The following is a 20,177-nucleotide window of genomic DNA, read 5'->3' as shown; positions in this document are numbered from 1 at the left end:
AATTTGAAGTCGTATGCGAATATTTATGAGGGTTATTTGTCTTCTAGCGAGCAAGAATTTTATAGAATTTAATATAAAATTGTAGTTTTAATTATTTATCTCATTGTAAATATCAATAATTCATTAATTATCTTCTGGAATAACAGTTGTTAATAGTTGTAAAATATTTGATGTAATATAAATTGTTAAAGAAATGCAACGTCAAAATTCACTGGATAACATAGATTTAGATGTCAAAGTGGGAAAGACGACTGAGAAACACCCAATGATTTGGCTATCGGCTATTGGATTTAAAAAGGATATAAGATTAACATTGGAATTGAATGTTATATATAAAATTATTTATTATTTTATTTTATCATTTAATAAATGAATATTACATTTAATTAAAATTTAACTATTAGAATCTTCAACATTACAACAACAAAAAACTAATGACCATTAATGAGTATTTGTAAATACAAACAAGCGAAAAAAGAATTATAAAGTTCGTAACTTGTACAATCAAAACTGTTGAAATAGTGGACCTCAAAAGAGATAAAATTATAAAAGGGACTTTTGAGTATAGGATTTTATTCCCAGAGGGAAAAAGAATGAACCAAATTCAAAGAGGGTGCAAAAGTATAAAATTATAAAAAAAAAATTAGGATAAATAAACACCATTAGGATGATTGTTCAGTCTTGGACGGATTTCTCGCCTAATTCATTAATATTTTTTTAAACAGCGTCGGATAAAATCTATTCGCCGTGGTGGGGTATGTACTCTTCAAGTCATTAGGAATGCTGAACTGAACCCAGAATATTAATGGGAGGTTTTACACATAACTCACAACAGATGATAATGAATTTGTACGAAAGACTAGAAAACCAATAATTATGAATTTACAAGCATCACATTAGCTGGTTGCAACACTAAGTAATGCCACCCAGAAAGAAAGCAGTTTGGCAACAATTCTTGAAGCTTGTATAGTTCTTCTATTATCAGAATTTGGAAGTACATTAAAGTGATAAACCTTGATAGAGAACATGAAATTGTTCACTCCACATGCGAAAGACCACCGCCGCTTTCAGACTTTGTTCTGCACAAGCCATCAGTTCCGATAAATACAAGAAACTATGTAGTAGCATATAAAACATAACAGGATTGAACTTCACAATCAGACTTGAAATGATGGACATTTAATAATTGTGCAAATGCCACACAGAATGAAATTATAATATATAACAATAGAATAAATTTTGAGCATCACTTCCTTCTACAATGGTGAGATCGATAAATAAGTTCAAAAACCCCACTATCTATGAAACTATTCCTACAAGGATAACCAAAACTTACTTGTGGTCGGAGGGATTCGGCCTCAGCTCATAAACAATTGTTGCCACGACGTCCCTCTTCAACTGTTACTCAATAGACCAAAAACAAACCAAATGGGTGTTAGAGGTGCAGGAAGGTATTAGTTGGAAGCACAAACATTTCACAGATTAGAACAAGGAAAAAAAAAAATTATTAAAACAAAGACAATAACAAATTCATAAAATTTGATCTCAGCCAATAAATTACCTGGGTGGCTTCCCCTTTTAGGCCAATGTAGTGTATCTGAGTTGTGTCACCACCAAAATTGTCAGGGAAGTGTAATGTGATATTGGCCACACTTTGAAATTTGGAATACCTAAAGTATGCATTAATATGACATTAAAAACAGTTCATAACAGATGATTTTTTTTTTTGGTGGAAATACAATACAACATCAACCAAACAATGGTAAGTTGCTAATAAATGGGAAGCACCCAAATTCAGTAGATTATGCCTGGTCGCATCAATTGCTCATCATGAAAGTATGGATATGAAGTGTTTGCAAACAAAGCCTCTATTGCATGTCAACAAAACTGAGTAGTAATCAATAATTACCTTGTTTGGTATTCTAACACTCCTTGCAAATTCTCAACCAAATCCCATTCCTTGGAACAAATGGTACAAATGTGTCAGATGAGTTGAAATGAAGAATTTGCTAAAAATGCAATGATAAGCCAACATGAGGCATACCTGAATAGCTTGCATATCTTGAGCATCTGAGAAGTCAATACCCTCTCGATTGATGAACCTATTAAAAAATGAAAAAAAAAAAAAAAGAAAAAAAAACTCAGGACACCACTTCTTCTTTTAAGAAATATAAAAGGTAGAGAAATAAAAACAAATTTAATATTTGAGTAATGGCAACGAGGGACTAAGATTGAGCATTTTTCGCTCAATCCGCTAATCATCTAATCCTAACCCAGACTAGACACACACACACACACAAAACCACAAAAAAAAAAACTAGACTGAGAATTTTATGATAAGCCAATGAAAATTCCATCTAAAATTTATATTTCTAAGACCATTTGATCCCTTCCACTTACTACGATGAGAAAAAAAAGCTATTTGAGTTTCTTTCTAAATTGGATAGTATTACATCTAACAATTGATGAAGCATTATGACAGCATACATAAAATTCACAAGTTCAAACTCACACTCTCATCTTCGAAGGACTTGTTCCATCAGCACCACCAACAATTGAAATGCTCTTGATCTTAACATCTGTAGTAAATCTATCAAAATCAAGTGGAAGAAGGATTCTCAATGAGCCCTTTTAGAACAGAAGAAATCTTTAGGGAAACATGTTCTTAAGAAAGAACAATATGAAACAATAATTTCGAGAGCATCTTACTATGAAGAAAAAATAGATTGGTTTTAAGAAAAAAATTATGCATAAGAATTATAGGTGCAGAAATGTGGACATCAAATTTTGACTTTGTATACAAAGTTGAGCAAATATTATCTTTTAGACTCAAGATGGTCTCTGATTGTTCCTAGTAAGAGACATTATCGTTCCACTAAATGAGAAAAAGTATGAATAAAGATAACAGAAGTCCTTAGTATTTTAATCATAAATTTCATTTCATTCCATCAAGCTTATTTATGAAATTAGTAAATTTCAAAATATTGCTCATTTTAACATCAATATCATACAAATTATAATTAGACATATAGATTGGTGGGATATAAAGGGGTTTAGAAAGAACAAAGCCACTTGGGATATGAAAAAATACAAAATTAAATACAGCTGGGGACATGAGTGTAATGAAAATTAATGTCTATTTCTCTGAACCTTGAGATCCCAGCTACTGTTTATTCTTAGAGCAAAAGGTAGCCACTTACGGAATATAAACAAGTAACTCTGGATCACCATCATTGCTTTCCAAATGTTCCTGGGTCCACAATGAGGATCACATAAGCTTTAAGAAGGCATGTAATGAAAGACTTGTTTTGATACATCATAAGCAAAATATAGCATGCTAAATATTGATATTTCCCCCAAAACATCATCTTGATCAACTTGGCTTGCTTGCAGATTCTATAGTAACTTTTCTAACAGGGTAAGCGTCTTTTTTCTTTCAGATGTAATTTCCAGTTCTAGGTTAGAAACTGGCAAGATATTAATTTGTGTATTCATAAAATTGCAAAGTAGAATAATAACGAGGCTGATAAATAAGTGAAACAAATCGCACAATAATCAAAAGAAGGCTATACCTCAGTGGTTTTCCGGTTTGAAATAGATATTAATCAAAGAGCACTACTCATATGAGTAACAAGAAGTAATGTGTATCATGACCAAATTTATTTTGCTTTGCATTCAAATCTTTTTATTTGAAGCTTTCTCATCATTTCAGAAGAACCTAATCAAGTGTGCTTAATCAGGGTAGTTATCCTAAGCACAGGTTGCAATATTAACACTACTTTCACAAGAGAGGCATACAAGTGATGCATACACTTGTTTGCAAGTGAAACCCAATCTCAGTAGAATGACACCAAGGGTAAAAGGAATCAATTAACAGAAATCAACTTCCAGTGGTCAGTAAAACAGCTTTTTGCAGCATATTTGAGGCACATCTTCAAAAATCTTGCATCCTCAGTAGAACTTCAAAAGATAACCAGGCATAATCAACCACCTTAACAGAAATGTTTACCTAGCTGTAATGTGAAAAAGTCACGCCAATAAATCGAAAGCAAATCAATACTACATGTAGAAGTCAATCAATGTAATTTTAATTCAAAATGGAGACATAGAACTAGATTTCAAGTACAAAAGTATATGGCTATGGTGCAAGGATGAGGACTTTTAGGAGGTCAACCAAACCTTCGATGAATGATTCAATGATTGAACATTTATAACATACTTAAAAGTTGGAAATAGATTCTGTGCAGCAAGAAATATTTTTTCAATCACATACAGGCACATTCACCTGAGAGTACACACCCACAGATGAGACACGCTTCTTGGAAACATGCCAATGTCTAGATAAAAAATGAACTACAAAAGAGTATACAAATGCATGAATTACCCCAGAAGAATTCAGACGCTGCTCCCATGCTTTGAAAACTGACTTGACACTCCCTGGAACAGCCTCATTTAATGCAGACACCTAGAAAGGCCATCCAGTACAAAAGAAACGGAAAAATCAGTGAAAGCAATTAAATGAAATGAACTGAAAAAAGAAAATATAAACCAACAACAGCTCAGAAGGAAGTAGCTTCCTGTCGCAAAAGCAAACGGGGCATCCATTCAAATGAAGCAGCCCTTCACTCTGGACCTGTAAAGGAACATAACCCGGCCTATCTACTGAGTACACCAAAACATGGTGGGAAAAATGATCTTAAAACAGCTCCCTTGCAATTACCAAGACTTTTTTTTGAAAGCTCACTAATGTTTTTTCACCTGGGCAAAGGGTAATGAGAACTAAGGGCAAAGCCAATTTGACAGCACAGGGGGAGTCTTAAAGTGGAAAAAGTTCTGCACAGCCAAATTCTATCGAATTCAAGCTCTATCCTGCTTACCCATAAAGCAAATCACAACTACAATTTCCAAATGATCCCTTTCTCATTTTATCATGCAACTGGCATACAAAGATGCGAGAATCCAGATAATTACACAAAACCACAGCATGCGCACCTCGTCATCCAAAATTTTAACCAAACCTGACTGACCCCCAAAATACAAACAAATAACAGGAAAAGTGAACACAAATGCAGTTTATCAAGCAACCACGCCTTTTACACATTTATTTCTCCGGCTATTTCATATATATCGAGTGTGAAAAGATAGAAATTAACCTTGGAAAGATCTATATGTTTGTAGAGAGACCAATCAGAAGAGCAATCGTGATCTTCACAGCTATGATCGTGCAAACACGCCATCCCCTTCCGCCTCTAAACCCGGTTACCGCCACAACACACACGACTATGTGCGAGCTACAGCCTACAACCACGAGTTAATCTGATATGACTAAAATACCCCGGAACACAAAGGGAACAAAACTCCTCTTCTTTCTAATAATATCAAGGGTATTTTCGTCGCACTATATTTTTTCCATTTTGAAAACTAAAACGGTGCCGTATTGTTGTAGTCTTTTTGTGCCACGACGTCGTTTCTAGTTTCTGATGCAGCAATTCATGCGGATTCAAACGCAGCGTGTGCGCTATCTGTGTCTCCAACGAAGCTGAATCATCACTGTGTCTGTAGAAGAGAAATCGATGGAGGGAATAGAGGGAGAAAGCTCAGGAGCAGGGCGATTCACGTTGCCGCCAATGCGCATAAGCAACGAAGACATAATATTTTGTGTAGATGTGGACGCCGAATCGCTAGTGGAAATGAAATCAACTGGCTTCAATGGGAAACCAATCACCAGACTGGATGCTATGAAGCAAGCGATCCTCCTCTTCGTTAACTCCAAGCTCTCTATCAACCCCGATCACCGTTTCGCTTTTGTCACTCTCGCCAAAACCGCTTCCTGGGTACTCTCTCTTTTTCCCCTTTTCATTTTTCAGTTGAAATTCTGAACGACGTGTCGTACATCCGTGGGTCCTGCTATTCTTGTGATTAATTGAAAAAAGAAATAGTCAAATTTGAGAATAAAGTAAAGAATTTTCTTCAATGCAGTTAATGTATTTCCAAATCATTGCAACTGAAGCACGTAATTCTATTACAAATTTACGAACATATTGCTTGTAACTCAAGTTGGAATACGTAGTCTGTATACAAACTTTGTAAGAGTAGCACTACTTGTATATTTATGCGAGCCATTTTAATGTGAACAAAATGTTGCATGAGTCATTGTCAATTCTTTTGCTCTTTTGTTGAAATTAAGAACTTGATGTGTGTTTGATATGTTGTAGCTTCGGAAAGAGTTCAGCAGTGACATAGAGTCTACTTTGACTGCAGTCCGGGGGATTTCAGCTACTTCTGCCTGTGGTCAGGCAGATCTCACCCATCTCTTCAAGTTAGCATCTCATGAAGCAAAGAAATCTCGTGCACAGAACCGGATTCTCCGTGTGGTAAGATTTAGTCAGTTCATCTCACTCTGCTTAACATGTGCTTATGCATTTTCTAGCTGAATATACAAAATGTTTTATCCGTTTATCTTGTTGTCTTATTTAAATTTGCTATTAGTTAAATAGTCAATCAGTGTGATTACTACAACTTGCTGCATCTTCACAAAAATCATATAATCTCTTTGTTAAATTTACTGGCACTTCCAGAGTTTTGACAAGTATTTGAAGCTTTTTTTTTTTTTTTTTAATTTCATCAAAGCATTTCCATCTTGTTTCAACTTCATTCTGGATTGAGGTCATAATAAGAAGTTATGAAGTTGTGAACTGCAACGCAACATGAGATCTGATATTCTGCTCTATGTAGATTCTTATATACTGCAGATCATCTGTAAGACCACAACATCAATGGCCTGTGAACCAGAAACTCTTCACTATGGATGTATTGTACCTTCATGACAAGCCTGGACCTGACAATTGCCCCCAGAAGGTCTATGATGCTCTTGTTGATGCCCTTGAACACGTCTCTGAGAATGAGGGCTACATCTTTGAGAGCGGGCAGGGGTTAGCTCGTATCCTCTTCCGGCAAATGTGTGTGCTGTTATCACATCCCCAACAACGGTGTGTGCAGGATGATGTTGACATACCCAAGTCTCTTGTAAAGAAGTCACCTGCAGCTGACACAACAAATGGTGAAGATACTGTTCCTGTAACATCCAGCCAGTGAAAAAATCAACAACCTGATTGGTTAGTTCATTTTGCCTCTGAGCAATCAGTTCTGTTTTCACTTTTATGCTTTTAGGTGGTGTATTACTTATTGCATAAAAATGTTTACCCTCTTTGGCCTTCTCCCATCTTTCTTGTACAAATTGTGTATCCTTCATGAGACTGAATGGATTATTGAATATGAAATGTTCAGTATCAGATTTTGGATTTTTTTTTCTTAATTTTCCCGTTACAACACATTGCAACCTTGCCGTTTATTGTGAAGTCTTGTGGACTGGACAAGTGCTTGTCTCGTTTTCTGAGCTTATTGTTGGTTTCATTGGATAAGTATTATGCTTATAATGTGATAGAAACTTTTAAGCAATTAGAAAAGAAAACCAATCTAGATGAAGTTGCTATTATTGAAGTAAGGTTGAAAACTCATTCCAAACCACCAGGAACATGAGTGAAGTGTACGGGAATAGAAGCATGTGAATTGAATTGTTGAAGTTCATTGTATTGGGATTAAATAAATTTGTTTATTGAAGTGTGATTATAGAAATAGGTCTGAAGGATGACAGAGATTAGGATTGTGATGATCCTTGTCATCATCATAATCATCTTGTCCTCACCAAGCACATGCCATAGACACTGTCCACCTGATTCTGGATAAACTTTGAGTCGGCTCTTCATAGATTCTTGCCTGTGAGGCCATCTTTTCTTGTTCTGGCAAATGTAACAATGCGATTTATTGTATGAATATTATCATACGTGGGATAACTTATCCTCATAAAGAAAAGGAATCCTGTAGATTCAAAGAAGTTTTAGAAAAATAAGAACAATAATAGTCAATGGCTTCTAGCAGTACCAACAGCCATCCAAATTATGTCAACTCAATATTTTAATCTCTCACCTACCATGAAGTCTGACGGCAACATATGTGTTAATTACCACTAACAATAGGCATTTCTATACTGTCAAACAATTGTTTGTCCGACACAAAGCACCATGATTGTGCTTTGAGTGCACTGATAAAAGCCATAGCAAGAGCAGCTCTTTGGGAATTTGCAAGGTTTCATTGGCATGTGGTGAGATTCAGAGAGCAACTGAGGCCACCGCACTCCAAAAGACATGTTAAAGAAAGATTGGGTCTATAATTCGGTCTAGTACGTCACATGCACAATCAAATTAATTGAAGGCCTAATGAACTCATTGGCGAGATTGTTGGTAATTTTCACTTTGAATTGAAGATTGATCAATAACTTTAAGAACCTGTACACAAACAGGGAAAAAGAGAGAGAGAGAGAGAGAGAACGGAATGAACCTCTAAACAAATAAAAAATAACATTTCTGGGTGAAGTTCAATTCATAATAAATTTCACTGTTATCCAAAGTTCCAATCATTTGGAACCTCCCCCAATCCCCATCAGACTCATGCTTTGAAGGGCTCAGGGTTCTTTTCTTTTCTCATTCTTACAAACTGTATGTGTTTTTATTGTTATCAATATCAATATCCATGGGATCAATAATTGATACTAAAGAAAAAGAATCGGGCAGATTCAAAGAAATTTACTTTAGAAGAATAAAAATCTAAGAATAGTTAATTGCATAGTCAATGGTTCCCTTGCTGACCAAAAGCCATACAAGTTGGCAACATATCTCTTCAACCCAATTGCTTGAAATTTCTCCATTCACATTCATTTAAATATGCATTAATTCCTTTGAAAAATTATAAGATATCAATTGATTAAAATATCTTGTAAAGGTCGGCAAGATTCGTATAACATTACAAGCCAGGTGGGTGCTGAGAAAGTTTTGATGATATTGATAAGAGCAAATACTTCTTAAAACGCATTCAATTTTGATTGAATCCATTATCAACTCATAACAAGATTATAATATAAAATCTTTCAATTATATTAAATTCGAAAGTTCAACACTCTTGCCCTTTCCTTCGTGGCTAAAGTTTTTTCACTTTAAATAAGAAATTAATCAAACTTATCTGACTAATTTTTTTTTTGTAATAATCTAACTTTATATACCACTTGCTCGAATCATGCAGGGTTTGTTTTTTGGGCCAATGGCTCGATCGGGAAGAATCAAATACCCACAAGATTGGGAATCGACCCCCTCCTTAACAATCCATCTAAATAATTTATTTGAGAACAAAGTCAACGGAATCGTGATGAGGACCCAACTTGTGAAAAAAAAAAATTCCACAATTTAAATGGTCAGGATCATCTGATCAAATCTCATCTGTATATGAAAGATATATATACTAATTTTGCTCACCCATAAATAACAGTGTGCTTCGGTCCTGCTAATTTGCGCATGCTTGCGTTAATTATTATAAACCATAATTACAACCTATACGCCTAGATCATATATTTAATTGCTTAAAGTATTCTTTTTAGTGGTCACCAATTATATATAATCTCTTTATTTTCGGGGGAAAAGAACTATATTAATATAATCTCTTTTGATAGATTTACCAAACTCAACGGATTCCAATGGCCTAGGATCAAATCTACTTTAATTTATCCAAAAATGTGCTCCCACGACTCTTGTTGCTTTTTTTTTTTTTTAATTACATGTGATTATTGCTCAATAGTACAATTCATATTACATAAGATTACAACTGATATTTATAAATTAGACTACTACTGAGACTAATTTACATCAATTATTATAAAGCACCGTCCAAATTTTTACCCTCTCTAATATTCAAGGAACGTATACTCAACTCACGTTTCGAAAATAAGAAAATTATTTTCACTCAAATTGAAAAAAAAAATTAAACCCTTATAATTCATGACCTCACAATTGTGAGGTTACGTTTTCTAACCACTAGGCTTTAGCCTAGTAGCTTAGACTCTTCTTGCTTTTAATATTTGGAAGCGACCAAAAATCAATTTTACATTTTGCATGATAAAGCCATCTAATATCTTGTGCTATTTGCTAAAACATGATTGATATCGGTCACGTATTTAGAAAATTATATCTACATGTATAATTTACTGTCGACATATCTGTGTGAATATTTAAGTAATTTTTAATATAAATTTTGAATTTAAATTATGTTAATGTATTTTAAAATCAAAGTTTAATGTATTTACTTGGTGCAATAGGAGCAAATTTATAATTTAATTTTAACTTAATTAGAAAGAAAATATCTTATGTGATTGTTGGGTTAGTAGCAGACTACACAATAAAAATAAATTAAATAATATAAAATAACAATAATAATATGAGTTCAGCTATGTTGGTTATGCTCTAACTTAAAGCATCCATTGCAGTCATTGAATCTAAAGTTGAAACAAAAAATACTCATTTTATCTTTAGATTCAATGCATTCGTGAACTTAAAGCATCTCCAACATAACAAATCAGTTAATAACTAACTAGATGTGAGTTGTGTATGATGCAGCAGCATTACATCAAATCAGTTAATAACTAACCAGATGTCCCAGAATGCCAACACTTTTACTGAGAAATATGAAGTTTGCACGAGGAAAAAGTAAGCAATTCGGTGCACGCGTAAAGCTAGAGCCGGCTCAGTAGAAGTGCTTTTAAGATACTACTCTAGTCTAAACTTATGAGTAGGGAACACCTCATTTGCCTCTTTAAGTGAATCTTGGGGTAGTCTTAACACTAAAATAATGCACGAACATTAAAAAACCAATGAATCTATATATTATTATTGAACAAAGAGTGTGCTTTCAGCTCGTTGGGAGCCACTCACACATTTTTATATTTACAATTATTATCTTTGCTAACATGCGCTTTCTTTTTGTCCTTAAAATCCATGTTGCAGAAGACTATTTTCAGTCATATTAGTTTTACGAGTTCAAGTGGAGAGGGTAAGAAAGAAAAAAAAAAAAAATTACACCATTTTGAGAAATGGGAATCTGCGTATCCACTGCATCTTCAGAGATTCACGATCAAGTTGACAATGGCCAAGAAAATGTTATATTTGTTGAAGGAAATATTGTTTCTCATGGAGTTAAGAAACTTTGTTCCCTTTATTCTAAGCAAGGAAGCAAAGGCCTTAATCAAGATGCAGGCATTCTTTGCCAGGTTTGTACAAGTTGTTTCTTTCTTCGAGTTTTGTGCTTTACTGCTTTTGGGGTGTTTATTAAAACTCGGAAACTTTTTGTTTGTTTAAAAGGGCTATGGAACGGAAGATGGAGAATTCTGCGGAGTCTTTGATGGGCATGGAAAGCATGGTCACGTTGTGAGTGAGCTTGTGAGAAATCGGTTGCCATCACTCATACTAAGCCAAAAGAATGCTCTTTCAAATAGTAACGTTAAAGCAAATGGAGAAGTGATGATGCCAAGCATTGACTTTTATAAATGGCAAGAGGCTTGTGTTAAGGCCTTTAAGGTTATGGACAAAGAAGTTAAGCTTCAAGAAAATTTGGATTGCTTTTGCAGTGGAACCACTGCTGTCGTCGTCATAAGACAGGTATTAAACCAAGTGATTCTGTAAACAAACAATGAAATCATTTCTTGCAATTGTTTTCAGCTTTGGATGTTAAAGAGTTCTATTCATTGTAATCCAAGCAGGGTGAAGATCTTGTCATAGCTAATCTTGGCGACTCGAGGGCTGTGCTAGGGACAGTTTCCGATAACGGGGAACTCAAGGCTGTTCAATTGACAACAGATTTGAAGCCTAGCTTGCCCAGTAAGAAACTAAGAACCCTCTCGCTTTTCGCATTCAAAAGTATAATGAGGTGATGGGAATGTTTAGTTGAATTTGTTTGTGGTGATTGACAAGCATCTGTAATGTATAGGTGAGGCAGAGAGAATAAAGCAATGCCGTGGCCGAGTACTTGCATTAAAGGAAGAGCCACACATCCAGCGAGTGTGGCTGCCTCATGAAGACACGCCAGGCCTTGCAATGTCTCGAGCTTTTGGTGACTTCCTACTCAAAAATCATGGCATAATTGCAATCCCTGATGTTTCTTATCGCCGCCTAACATCTAATGACCAGTTTATACTTCTCGCAACCGATGGGGTAAGTATTTCGGATTTCAACTGCTTGCATCCCGTACTCTTTATTCAGTTAATAGATGTTGCTGATGGTGCTGATTGCTTTTGTGTACACAGGTTTTGGATGTGCTTAGCAGCAACCAAGTTGCAACAATTGTTTGGGAGGCAGATAACAAGCAGGAGGCCGCGAGAAAGGTGGTTGAGGCGGCAAACGCTGCATGGAAAAAGAAATTTCCATCTTCAAAGATGGATGATTGCACTGTGGTTTGCCTCTTCCTTCAAAAGAGGTGATCAAGGCGTTAAACAATTTGTGCAAATGTTTCTCTGTAATTCCTTGCTGCAGCAGAAGTCAATCCTCCTGTGACTCTCTGTTCTGTTTCATTTTGAAGCCTCAATATTCAACATTGTCTGAGAAAAGGATCACAAACAGCTGGTGCTTTGGTTGATGAACCACTGTAATCGAAGGATAGGAATACAAGGCTTCCAGTTTGTACAAAACAAGAAATAATTCAATAAAACAAAAATGGCCTCTCCAACACTTGCAATAACAAGCTCTTAATACAAAATGATAAGAGCATTCTCTATCCAAGAGTTACATACCAAAAGCCTCCATTGTCATGGAAGAAATCATATTAGCCAACAATAATCACTCTTTAAAACTATTACTCTCAATTCTCTCTTCTAAGACGGCGTAAAAATTTTGTTCTGTTGCCTCTATATCCATATCTGTACCACCGCATGTTAAAAATTAGAAACAAGGCATGACGGATTTCCCAAGAATCAAATGGAATCATTCTTGGGATCCTCTGCTAGCAGATCATCGTATGAAACAGGTACCCTGATCCTATCATGAACAGATTTAGGTTTTCCTTCAGCACCAGACTTTCCATCTTGATCTTGAGGAACAGACTGAGAACCACCACCTAGAATGCTGACTGAGGTTCCATCAGTGGGTGCACCAACAGTTCTTTGTGTGGAAGCCTCTTTAATTTGCTCTGGAGCATGCCGGTTGTTTTGCTCTGGCACCTGTCTGTTGTTTTGTTGCCTAAATTGCTTCTGCAAAAATAAGAAAGAAAATTGTAATTTTGGAATTAAAAATTTAGCACCCTAGGAAGTTCAGATACTGTACACAAACTCCCCATACAAACTTCACCACTGCTATAGCAATGCCACTTCACTGTCGGAGTAAAAAAAAAAAAAAAAAAAAAAGGAAGAGAGAAGCCAGAAATTCTGCACATACGAAACCATATCCAGGTCGAAAAAAGGTCATCCAATTTTAACAGCTAAATCCCCTGTTGTGGTGTAAGTGGACCACAGAATAGGGGAAGCTAATAATAAAGGCAGATTAAAAACAAAAAGCAGAGCATGTTGGCAAATGAGAAAAGATTTTGAAGCAAATCATCACGCTTCTTTTTGTTTGAGTTTGCTTTCTTTCTCTTCCTTAGAGTCTGTGTGAGATCACACACAATTAGAACCAGGGCAGTTTGAGATTTATAGAACCAAACCCTAATTGCCATTTTTTTTTACATTTCTCATTACTCTCCAATGAACACACCAAGGACGATCTAATACCTTTAAACATAGGTATGAAAAGAAAAGTAGCATCTAAATAACCAACTAAAACAGTATTTACTGCATAAATTTCACACACACCTCAAATTCCTTTGTCTTCTTTATTATCTCCTTGTAGGCCCCTGGTGCTCGTGCTTTAATGATGTTCCACAACACGCCGCCACCTGTCCGAAAACGTCTGCTATCAGCAGTCATCTGACCTCCACATGCCTGAATTGCCTCCACCTGAAAATTAAAATTTCATCATACAATCCCAATGGCAAAGCAATGTTTACCCCAAAAACAAAACCCCAAAAAAAAGAAAGAAAAAAAGTCAGCCTAAAAGAAATGAAAATTTTCTAATGACAGACAATAATATCCATAATAAACCAAATGTGGAAGTAGTACAAGATTAAAAATACATATATAAATGTATACAAGCAAAGACCACATTCCATAGCACAAATTCTCCAACATAAACTCCATATCTCCATGTATGTACCTACAAGCAGTAGTTACATAGATCACGGTATGTATGCTTCCCACAACTAACACACTTCCACTCCCAACAGCAAGTTAAAATAGCTTTATAACTCCCAAATTTCAGTCAACATTTTCTAATCAAACTAAAACCATGGTCAAAAGGCTAGTTTATAATCTATGCTTTATCTTCTGGCGCAAAATACTTGATGGATATGAAAGTTTCTTTAAATATAATAAAAAGATGATGTATAATAAAGCAAGGGAGAAAAAGGCTTTCATTTGATATTAAAGCCTGACAATGAAGACCCTAAAACCAAGGAAATTACATATCACTAGTAAATAAGGGAACTTTAGCTTACACAAGCAGTGTATATGAAACAGAGACCTAAAACAGTACTTATTTCCAACACTCACATCAAAATTTGAATTCATTGAAACAAAAGATATGAACTAACGTTTGCTCTAAAAATTTGAAAAATCCACCCCCCCCCCCAAAAAAAAAAACATATCTTCATTCATCGGTAGCATTTCTACTTAGATTTTTAACATAAATCTATGTAGATCTAGGTATTTCCATGCACAATGTTTGAAAAACTTGAAGGAAAAATTATAACAACCTACACAAAAAGTAAACGATGAATAGGTTCAGCCATTGTATATCTCAGTTCAGAGCACATAATTTGAGCAGCAAAATGGCTTCTGCCAGAAAGATCTGCAAGGGTATTGAAACAATATAGAGCATCAGACATCAAGAATGGTAGAATGGCTTTAAATAGAGTGGATATATATTTCAGCTCTGGGCTGGTCCAAATCCAACTACAACCCAGATTCTCACCTTTCCTAAAAAAGACTCAAACAAATCTTACTTTTGCAGAGACTTGAGTGGTTGATTTCTAAACATTACCAATTGAATTCGCGAAGTGGAGAAACTTCAGGAGATAAGGTTACATCATTCCCAGAAGTATTCAAAACTAACATCACAGATTCAGGACCAACATCAGCATAATGCTGAAAGTTGTTTAATGAAGTAATTGGTACACAACAAGATCTCAGCTCAAAGGTATGATTTTGGATAATAATATTACAACACACTCATTCTAACACAAAAAGATGCACAAGTATATCCAAAAATAGGAGATACTCGCACAAAGATCACCAAAAACAATAAACACCAAGTACTGCATAGATTTGGTGAAGAAAATGGAGACAGCGGGAAACCTTTAAGTAATCCATGTACAAGTCCAGGGATGCACAATTAATTTATAAGCATCATAATCATAATAAGTAATATCACTTTTAGTTTTATAATTCTTGTGAAAAGCAAAATTAGGTAGAAGTAAAGGGAGAACAGTACCTCCTTAACGAGATCACTTAGTGCAGGAATGCCAAGACAACCAACAGCTGTGTATACCATGTAAGATTTCTTCTCTTTTAGCCGCTTACATGTGTCTGAAACAAACCTGAGAACAATAAGTACTAGATCATCAGAACCACAAAATGAACTCCTACAACCAATTGTCCAACTGAGTGATATACGTAAGAGTAAGAATATAACCTGTTTACATCAGTAACATTTGGGCCAGGACCACTCCTCTTTTTCTTATTCTTCTTCTTATTTGCCCTCCGCCTGCGGTTTTTACTTTGTGAACCCTGATTTCCTGCACTGACATCCCCACTGCTGCTCTGCTCCACATTGGTTTGTGAGCTTGAATTATGCTCCACAAGCTCTCCTTCCTCTACATCAAGCATCTCAACATCTTCGCCATCTTCTAAGTTATCTTCACTATCTTCATATATTACTCCTAAAATGCTCTCTCCTTCATCCATGTGAGTCCTAAAACTACAAAAGTAAAATAAACAATGATTTAGAAAGGAACCACACCGACAAATTATATTAACTTTGAAATCGAATACTGATTAGGATTACAGTTTCCTTATCATTGTTTTCCCCCTTAGCCCACTTCATACCACGAACACAACTCACAACTAAGCCGCCACAAACAAACTTTATATTAAATTATTTGAAATTAAAAAAAGGACATAAATGCAACTAACGCAAATTTCACTGTAATGCTGTATTTTTTTTTTTTTTTTTTGTGGTGACAGTAATTAGTTAATCGCCTAAAGAATAAGAAACCAAAAATCCTACAGAAAAAAAAAAAAAAAATCGCAAGAACAAAGTTCACAATATAACTCAAAACCCTAGTAATTGTCATGTTAAACTTCAAAACTCCCCTGTACCATGCAATCAGTTACCTGACAATCGTAGATTGAAAACCTCAAACTAAAACCTTAATTAGAAAAGTGAACAAGCAAGCATGAAATGTATCTTTTAGAATTCTAATAGTATAATAGGCACTCTTGAGAAACAACAAATAGGCGGTGAGTTGAGCTCATGTTCACATTCATCTACGAGGAAAGAGGCCATGAGCCACGAGTAGGGGTGGGAAGATCGGGTTTCAGTTAGTGTTTTTCGGGTTTCGGCTTGGGTTACAATCCGTTGGGGTTGGAAAATTCAATCCAATCGGGTTCAAAACCCAAACACTGAATTCGATTTTCGGATAGAATTGGATTAAAAATTCAGGTCTTCATTTAGATTGGGGTTACAATTCGGGTTACAACCTAAAATTCCATATTCATTTTCAAATGAATCAAATCCCAACCACCTAAAATTCGAAATTCAGTTTCATATGAATCAAATTCTAGCCCAGATCAACTGCAAAGGTTGTTGCTTGTCGATGGAAGAAGATATTAGAAAGGTAAATAAATAAGAGAAACTCATAACAGTTGTTATTTTTGACTTATTATTGATGATGGCTAACACCTTCCCAACAAACCCATTTCTTTAAGAATACCACGACACAGATTATGGAATCAAAAGAGTAAACAACCAAATTACAGTATTTAAATAGCCATCACCATTGCAGTATTTAAATAACCATCACCCAAATTACAGTAAACAACCATGAATAATAGCACCCAAAGTCCCAAATTACACAAAAAAAAAAAAAATCTTACCTTTTGCGGCTGACGACGGCGAACGAAGACGGAGGCAGTGACTGGCGACGGTAGAGACGACAGTTTCAGCTTTCGGCTGACCAACGATTGAGGCAGCACCGGCGCAACTGAAAGGAGGTAACAGTGGCTGCAGCGTGGCGTGGGTGGTTGTCAGCTAAGGGTTAGCGGTTGCGCTAGGGAGAGGAAGATTACGTGTTTTTTATTATGCGTTTTATACCACTTTTGACTTTTGTTTTTTGTTTTTTTTAAACGGCAAACCCGATCGGGTTTTTTTTTATTCGGGTTGAAACCGAACCGAAAAGAAAACTGATCGGTTCCAAATTATTCTCGGGGAATGAGAATAGAGTTAGACTATTAACACTCCTCCAAAATTCTTTTAAAGCCGCTTTTTCAGTTATACTAAATTTATTACTAAAATTACTCTTATTTCTAAATAAATATATTTAATTTGTGAATTTGTAAATTTTTTATTTTTTTTGCTCCTCACAAATAATTTTTATCGGTGATAAACTTCTTGACAAAAATCAATGAATTAAATAAATTATCTCTAAAATTATGATGTAAAAAGTTTTTGTACGAGTCTAAAAAAAGTCAGATAATTTTATCAAAATGTGTTTTGTTTATTATCAATAGATTGTTGTATTAATTGAAGAAAAATTTATAGAGAATTTAAGAAAAAAAATTACATGTGCGAGTGTGATAGTAGAGAAAATATAAGAATTTTTTTTAAAGAGAAAAAATATAAAAATTTAAAGTGAGATAAAATAGACGTGAGATATATTAAAGTGTTTGTCTTGAAATATGATTGTAATAAAAGAGGGTTTGAAAAGGATTATGGAGGGGCGCCAATAGTCCAACTCATGAGGATATCCCTGGGCTCGTTTTGTTTTAGCCAACCCAATTAATAAAAAATCCAAGCTTCGGCTAAAAACTTGGGCTGGACCAGAAACAGACGTGAGATAACCAACCCAAGTAATTACCAGTTCCTTTTAGACCCCGTTTGCTATAATATATATAGTTTATTAAAATTGGGTATAAAATTGGTGTAAAATAGATTCAAATTTATCTCAAATTAAGCACTCTGATATTATAATTAAGAAAATCCAGAATAATAAAAGTGGAGCCTAAATATTTGGATAAGAAAAGATGAGCTTGCGCTGGGGCCTCAAACTCAAGGATCAACATGGCGTCAATTTCCTATTGGAATAGGTCTTTCAAGTTTTAACACCCCTTTAAATTTTTTATAAAACCCTTTTTTTCTCTATCGAAATGATTTAAATAACTAAAATTAATTTTTTTTTTCGGGAAAGAAAAATTCTTCTTTTAACAAAATTTTTACACCCATCCTATTTCATAAATTATAATTATATTTCCAAATTTTAATAAAAGATTATTTTATTGAAAAACTTATAAGAGTTCAAAGTTATGGAGATAAAAATTATATAATAAAATTAAAATAATTTTAAATTATATATTTTAAAAAAATTATAAAATGAAAACATAAAAGAAAGATCCTTTTCTAAGGTAATATTTTATAGCAAAATGTTAATTTTAATCTACAGGTATATATTTTATCAATCAAACTAGTGGTATTTTAGGAATAAAATTATAAAAATAAAAATCGTTGTTGTAAGGATTTTAGTTTTTAGAGTGATGTAAAAGCTCCACTCTTTCGTATCACGCAAGTGTCAGTACACAGACAGCCACAGATTTCAAGCGGACGACGATAGATAGGATAAGGCACAAAATAAATACAAGCGAAAAATGTTAAGAACGAATAAATAAATATCTTTAGAAAAGGAAAGTGGGTGGATCTCCCACGATTCTTGCTGTTAAATAATGTTAAATTCTTGAATCTGACATTAGAGATTCAGGTTGGATTCCTGCTCCTGGGGGCCCAATTATTCTATGCCACTACATCATGAAACTGACAACTACAATGACTTTCATTATCTTTAATGCGTCAGAATTGCCGTGCGTGGCAAGTGGCCAATAGCAGCATGACACTGGCCGCTGCCCAATTGCAATTATTTTCAGCGTTTGCAAATGCCTACGAGGCTGCGAGGTTGATTCCCCGTGAGCTTGAAAACGAAAACACCCCAGGCTGCGGGCTGCGGCTGCTAATTATGACTGCTTTGTGTCTTTTTTTTTTCCTCTTCTCAATTATTATAAAAAACAACAATCATCCGATAAAACAGCAAATGCATCTTCCCGGGACCCAGTCCGAAATTCAGAATCTTTTGAGATGAAACTAAAATTGTTGCGTTGAAGCACGGCTCCTCTTTCACTTCCTCCAATAATTCCGCAGTACACGCCACTCAGGCACTGGCGGTAGTGGCGGTTGGTGGGCTCGTCTCTCACTCTCAGTGAAAAGTTAGAGGTCACAAGCAGATTCATGTTGCGCGCGGAAGGGAAGGGAAGGTTAGCCAGTCGACGCCACAATAAATTTGAGTAACCTTTTATGCTGCACTACACGTATATCTATTTAAATTCTGAATAAATTTTTAAATTGTAATATTTATAGTATGGTAATCGATCATAAAAAAAAAAGAAAAAAGATAAAAATCGTACGTAAACTACGCAATAGTCCGAAATTGAACATCACGTGGCTTGTCACTGTGTTTCGAGGCTTATTAATAACCTGTGCGTGTCCTTACTGGCAAGTGGCAACCGAGGCGTTCGTGTGCGCTGCTTTCGGTGGCCCAAAACCGAAAGATAGATGATGTTGATTTCTGTGAAAGAGGACTTGAAATGAAACCAACCAATGTGGAAAACTTTATCACGGCAAATATTTGGAATCCACAATGGTCAAATCTACTGTTATCTATCTATATATATTTGGACCGAGGGCTACAAGGTGATTCTCAAGCAAGATTGATTTTTTATTTTTATTGAACAGTCTTGAGCTTAAGGCATGGATATTTTTTACAGTCTAAATATCACTCGGGTAGGAAACTTAAAATCTCAATTAATATAAGTAAATCGTGGGTATTTATTATGGGCAGGTTCAAATTTGTGAGAGTGAATTCTAACAATTGGTGTGATTTATGGACAGGTTCAA

The 20,177-nt window shown here is 35.0% G+C and overlaps 4 protein-coding genes across 4 annotated transcripts; 2 read left to right on the top strand and 2 right to left on the bottom strand.

The window, feature by feature from the left end:
* Positions 1-781: 781 nt before the first annotated feature.
* LOC102611572 (uncharacterized) lies at positions 782-5,339 on the bottom strand. The gene is made up of 9 exons (XM_006475898.3): positions 5,154-5,339; positions 4,385-4,465; positions 3,201-3,250; positions 2,513-2,590; positions 2,045-2,102; positions 1,910-1,959; positions 1,562-1,670; positions 1,337-1,398; positions 782-1,079 (listed from the first exon to the last, which is right to left on the bottom strand). The coding sequence occupies exons 1-9, from the start codon at positions 5,235-5,237 to the stop codon at positions 1,037-1,039; spliced, it is 615 nt and encodes a 204-aa protein (XP_006475961.1). The 5' UTR covers positions 5,238-5,339; the 3' UTR covers positions 782-1,036.
* A 134-nt stretch (positions 5,340-5,473) lies between these two features.
* On the top strand, positions 5,474-7,301 carry LOC102611871 (hypothetical protein). The gene is made up of 3 exons (XM_006475899.4): positions 5,474-5,834; positions 6,216-6,374; positions 6,736-7,301. The coding sequence occupies exons 1-3, from the start codon at positions 5,574-5,576 to the stop codon at positions 7,093-7,095; spliced, it is 780 nt and encodes a 259-aa protein (XP_006475962.1). The 5' UTR covers positions 5,474-5,573; the 3' UTR covers positions 7,096-7,301.
* A 3,452-nt stretch (positions 7,302-10,753) lies between these two features.
* On the top strand, positions 10,754-12,428 carry LOC102612161 (probable protein phosphatase 2C 72). Its single transcript, XM_006475900.4, has 5 exons — positions 10,754-11,149; positions 11,241-11,537; positions 11,639-11,756; positions 11,866-12,089; positions 12,182-12,428. The coding sequence occupies exons 1-5, from the start codon at positions 10,973-10,975 to the stop codon at positions 12,353-12,355; spliced, it is 990 nt and encodes a 329-aa protein (XP_006475963.1). The 5' UTR covers positions 10,754-10,972; the 3' UTR covers positions 12,356-12,428.
* A 149-nt stretch (positions 12,429-12,577) lies between these two features.
* LOC102612464 (hypothetical protein) lies at positions 12,578-17,337 on the bottom strand. The gene is made up of 5 exons (XM_006475901.4): positions 17,117-17,337; positions 15,654-15,938; positions 15,453-15,558; positions 13,718-13,861; positions 12,578-13,120 (listed from the first exon to the last, which is right to left on the bottom strand). The coding sequence occupies exons 2-5, from the start codon at positions 15,923-15,925 to the stop codon at positions 12,845-12,847; spliced, it is 798 nt and encodes a 265-aa protein (XP_006475964.1). The 5' UTR covers positions 15,926-15,938; positions 17,117-17,337; the 3' UTR covers positions 12,578-12,844.
* Between the last annotated feature and the right edge of the window lie 2,840 nt (positions 17,338-20,177).

This window comes from Citrus sinensis, chromosome 1, assembly GCF_022201045.2.
Source record: "Citrus sinensis cultivar Valencia sweet orange chromosome 1, DVS_A1.0, whole genome shotgun sequence".
Taxonomy (NCBI): Eukaryota; Viridiplantae; Streptophyta; class Magnoliopsida; order Sapindales; family Rutaceae; genus Citrus; species Citrus sinensis.
This window is presented reverse-complemented; position numbering and strand designations above follow the sequence as displayed.

What these genes read in the sequence shown, in the direction of transcription:
- LOC102612161 (XM_006475900.4), top strand. Translation starts at nt 10,973, where the DNA reads ATGGGAATCTGCGTATCCACTGCATCTTCAGAGATTCACGATCAAGTT. An exon ending in ATGCAGGCATTCTTTGCCAG is followed by an intron (nt 11,150 to 11,240) that starts GTTTGTACAAGT and finishes TTTGTTTAAAAG; the next exon opens with GGCTATGGAACGGAAGATGG. An exon ending in TACTTCTCGCAACCGATGGG is followed by an intron (nt 12,090 to 12,181) that starts GTAAGTATTTCG and finishes TTGTGTACACAG; the next exon opens with GTTTTGGATGTGCTTAGCAG.
- LOC102611572 (XM_006475898.3), bottom strand. Translation starts at nt 5,237, where the DNA reads ATGGCGTGTTTGCACGATCATAGCTGTGAAGATCACGATTGCTCTTCT. An exon ending in AACATATAGATCTTTCCAAG is followed by an intron (nt 4,466 to 5,153) that starts GTTAATTTCTAT and finishes TGGCCTTTCTAG; the next exon opens with GTGTCTGCATTAAATGAGGC. An exon ending in AGCGTCTGAATTCTTCTGGG is followed by an intron (nt 3,251 to 4,384) that starts GTAATTCATGCA and finishes TTGTGGACCCAG; the next exon opens with GAACATTTGGAAAGCAATGA.
- LOC102612464 (XM_006475901.4), bottom strand. Translation starts at nt 15,925, where the DNA reads ATGGATGAAGGAGAGAGCATTTTAGGAGTAATATATGAAGATAGTGAA. An exon ending in TAAGTGATCTCGTTAAGGAG is followed by an intron (nt 13,862 to 15,452) that starts GTACTGTTCTCC and finishes TTTAATTTTCAG; the next exon opens with GTGGAGGCAATTCAGGCATG. An exon ending in AGAAGACAAAGGAATTTGAG is followed by an intron (nt 13,121 to 13,717) that starts GTGTGTGTGAAA and finishes TTATTTTTGCAG; the next exon opens with AAGCAATTTAGGCAACAAAA.
- LOC102611871 (XM_006475899.4), top strand. Translation starts at nt 5,574, where the DNA reads ATGGAGGGAATAGAGGGAGAAAGCTCAGGAGCAGGGCGATTCACGTTG. An exon ending in TCGCCAAAACCGCTTCCTGG is followed by an intron (nt 5,835 to 6,215) that starts GTACTCTCTCTT and finishes GATATGTTGTAG; the next exon opens with CTTCGGAAAGAGTTCAGCAG. An exon ending in AGAACCGGATTCTCCGTGTG is followed by an intron (nt 6,375 to 6,735) that starts GTAAGATTTAGT and finishes TGCTCTATGTAG; the next exon opens with ATTCTTATATACTGCAGATC.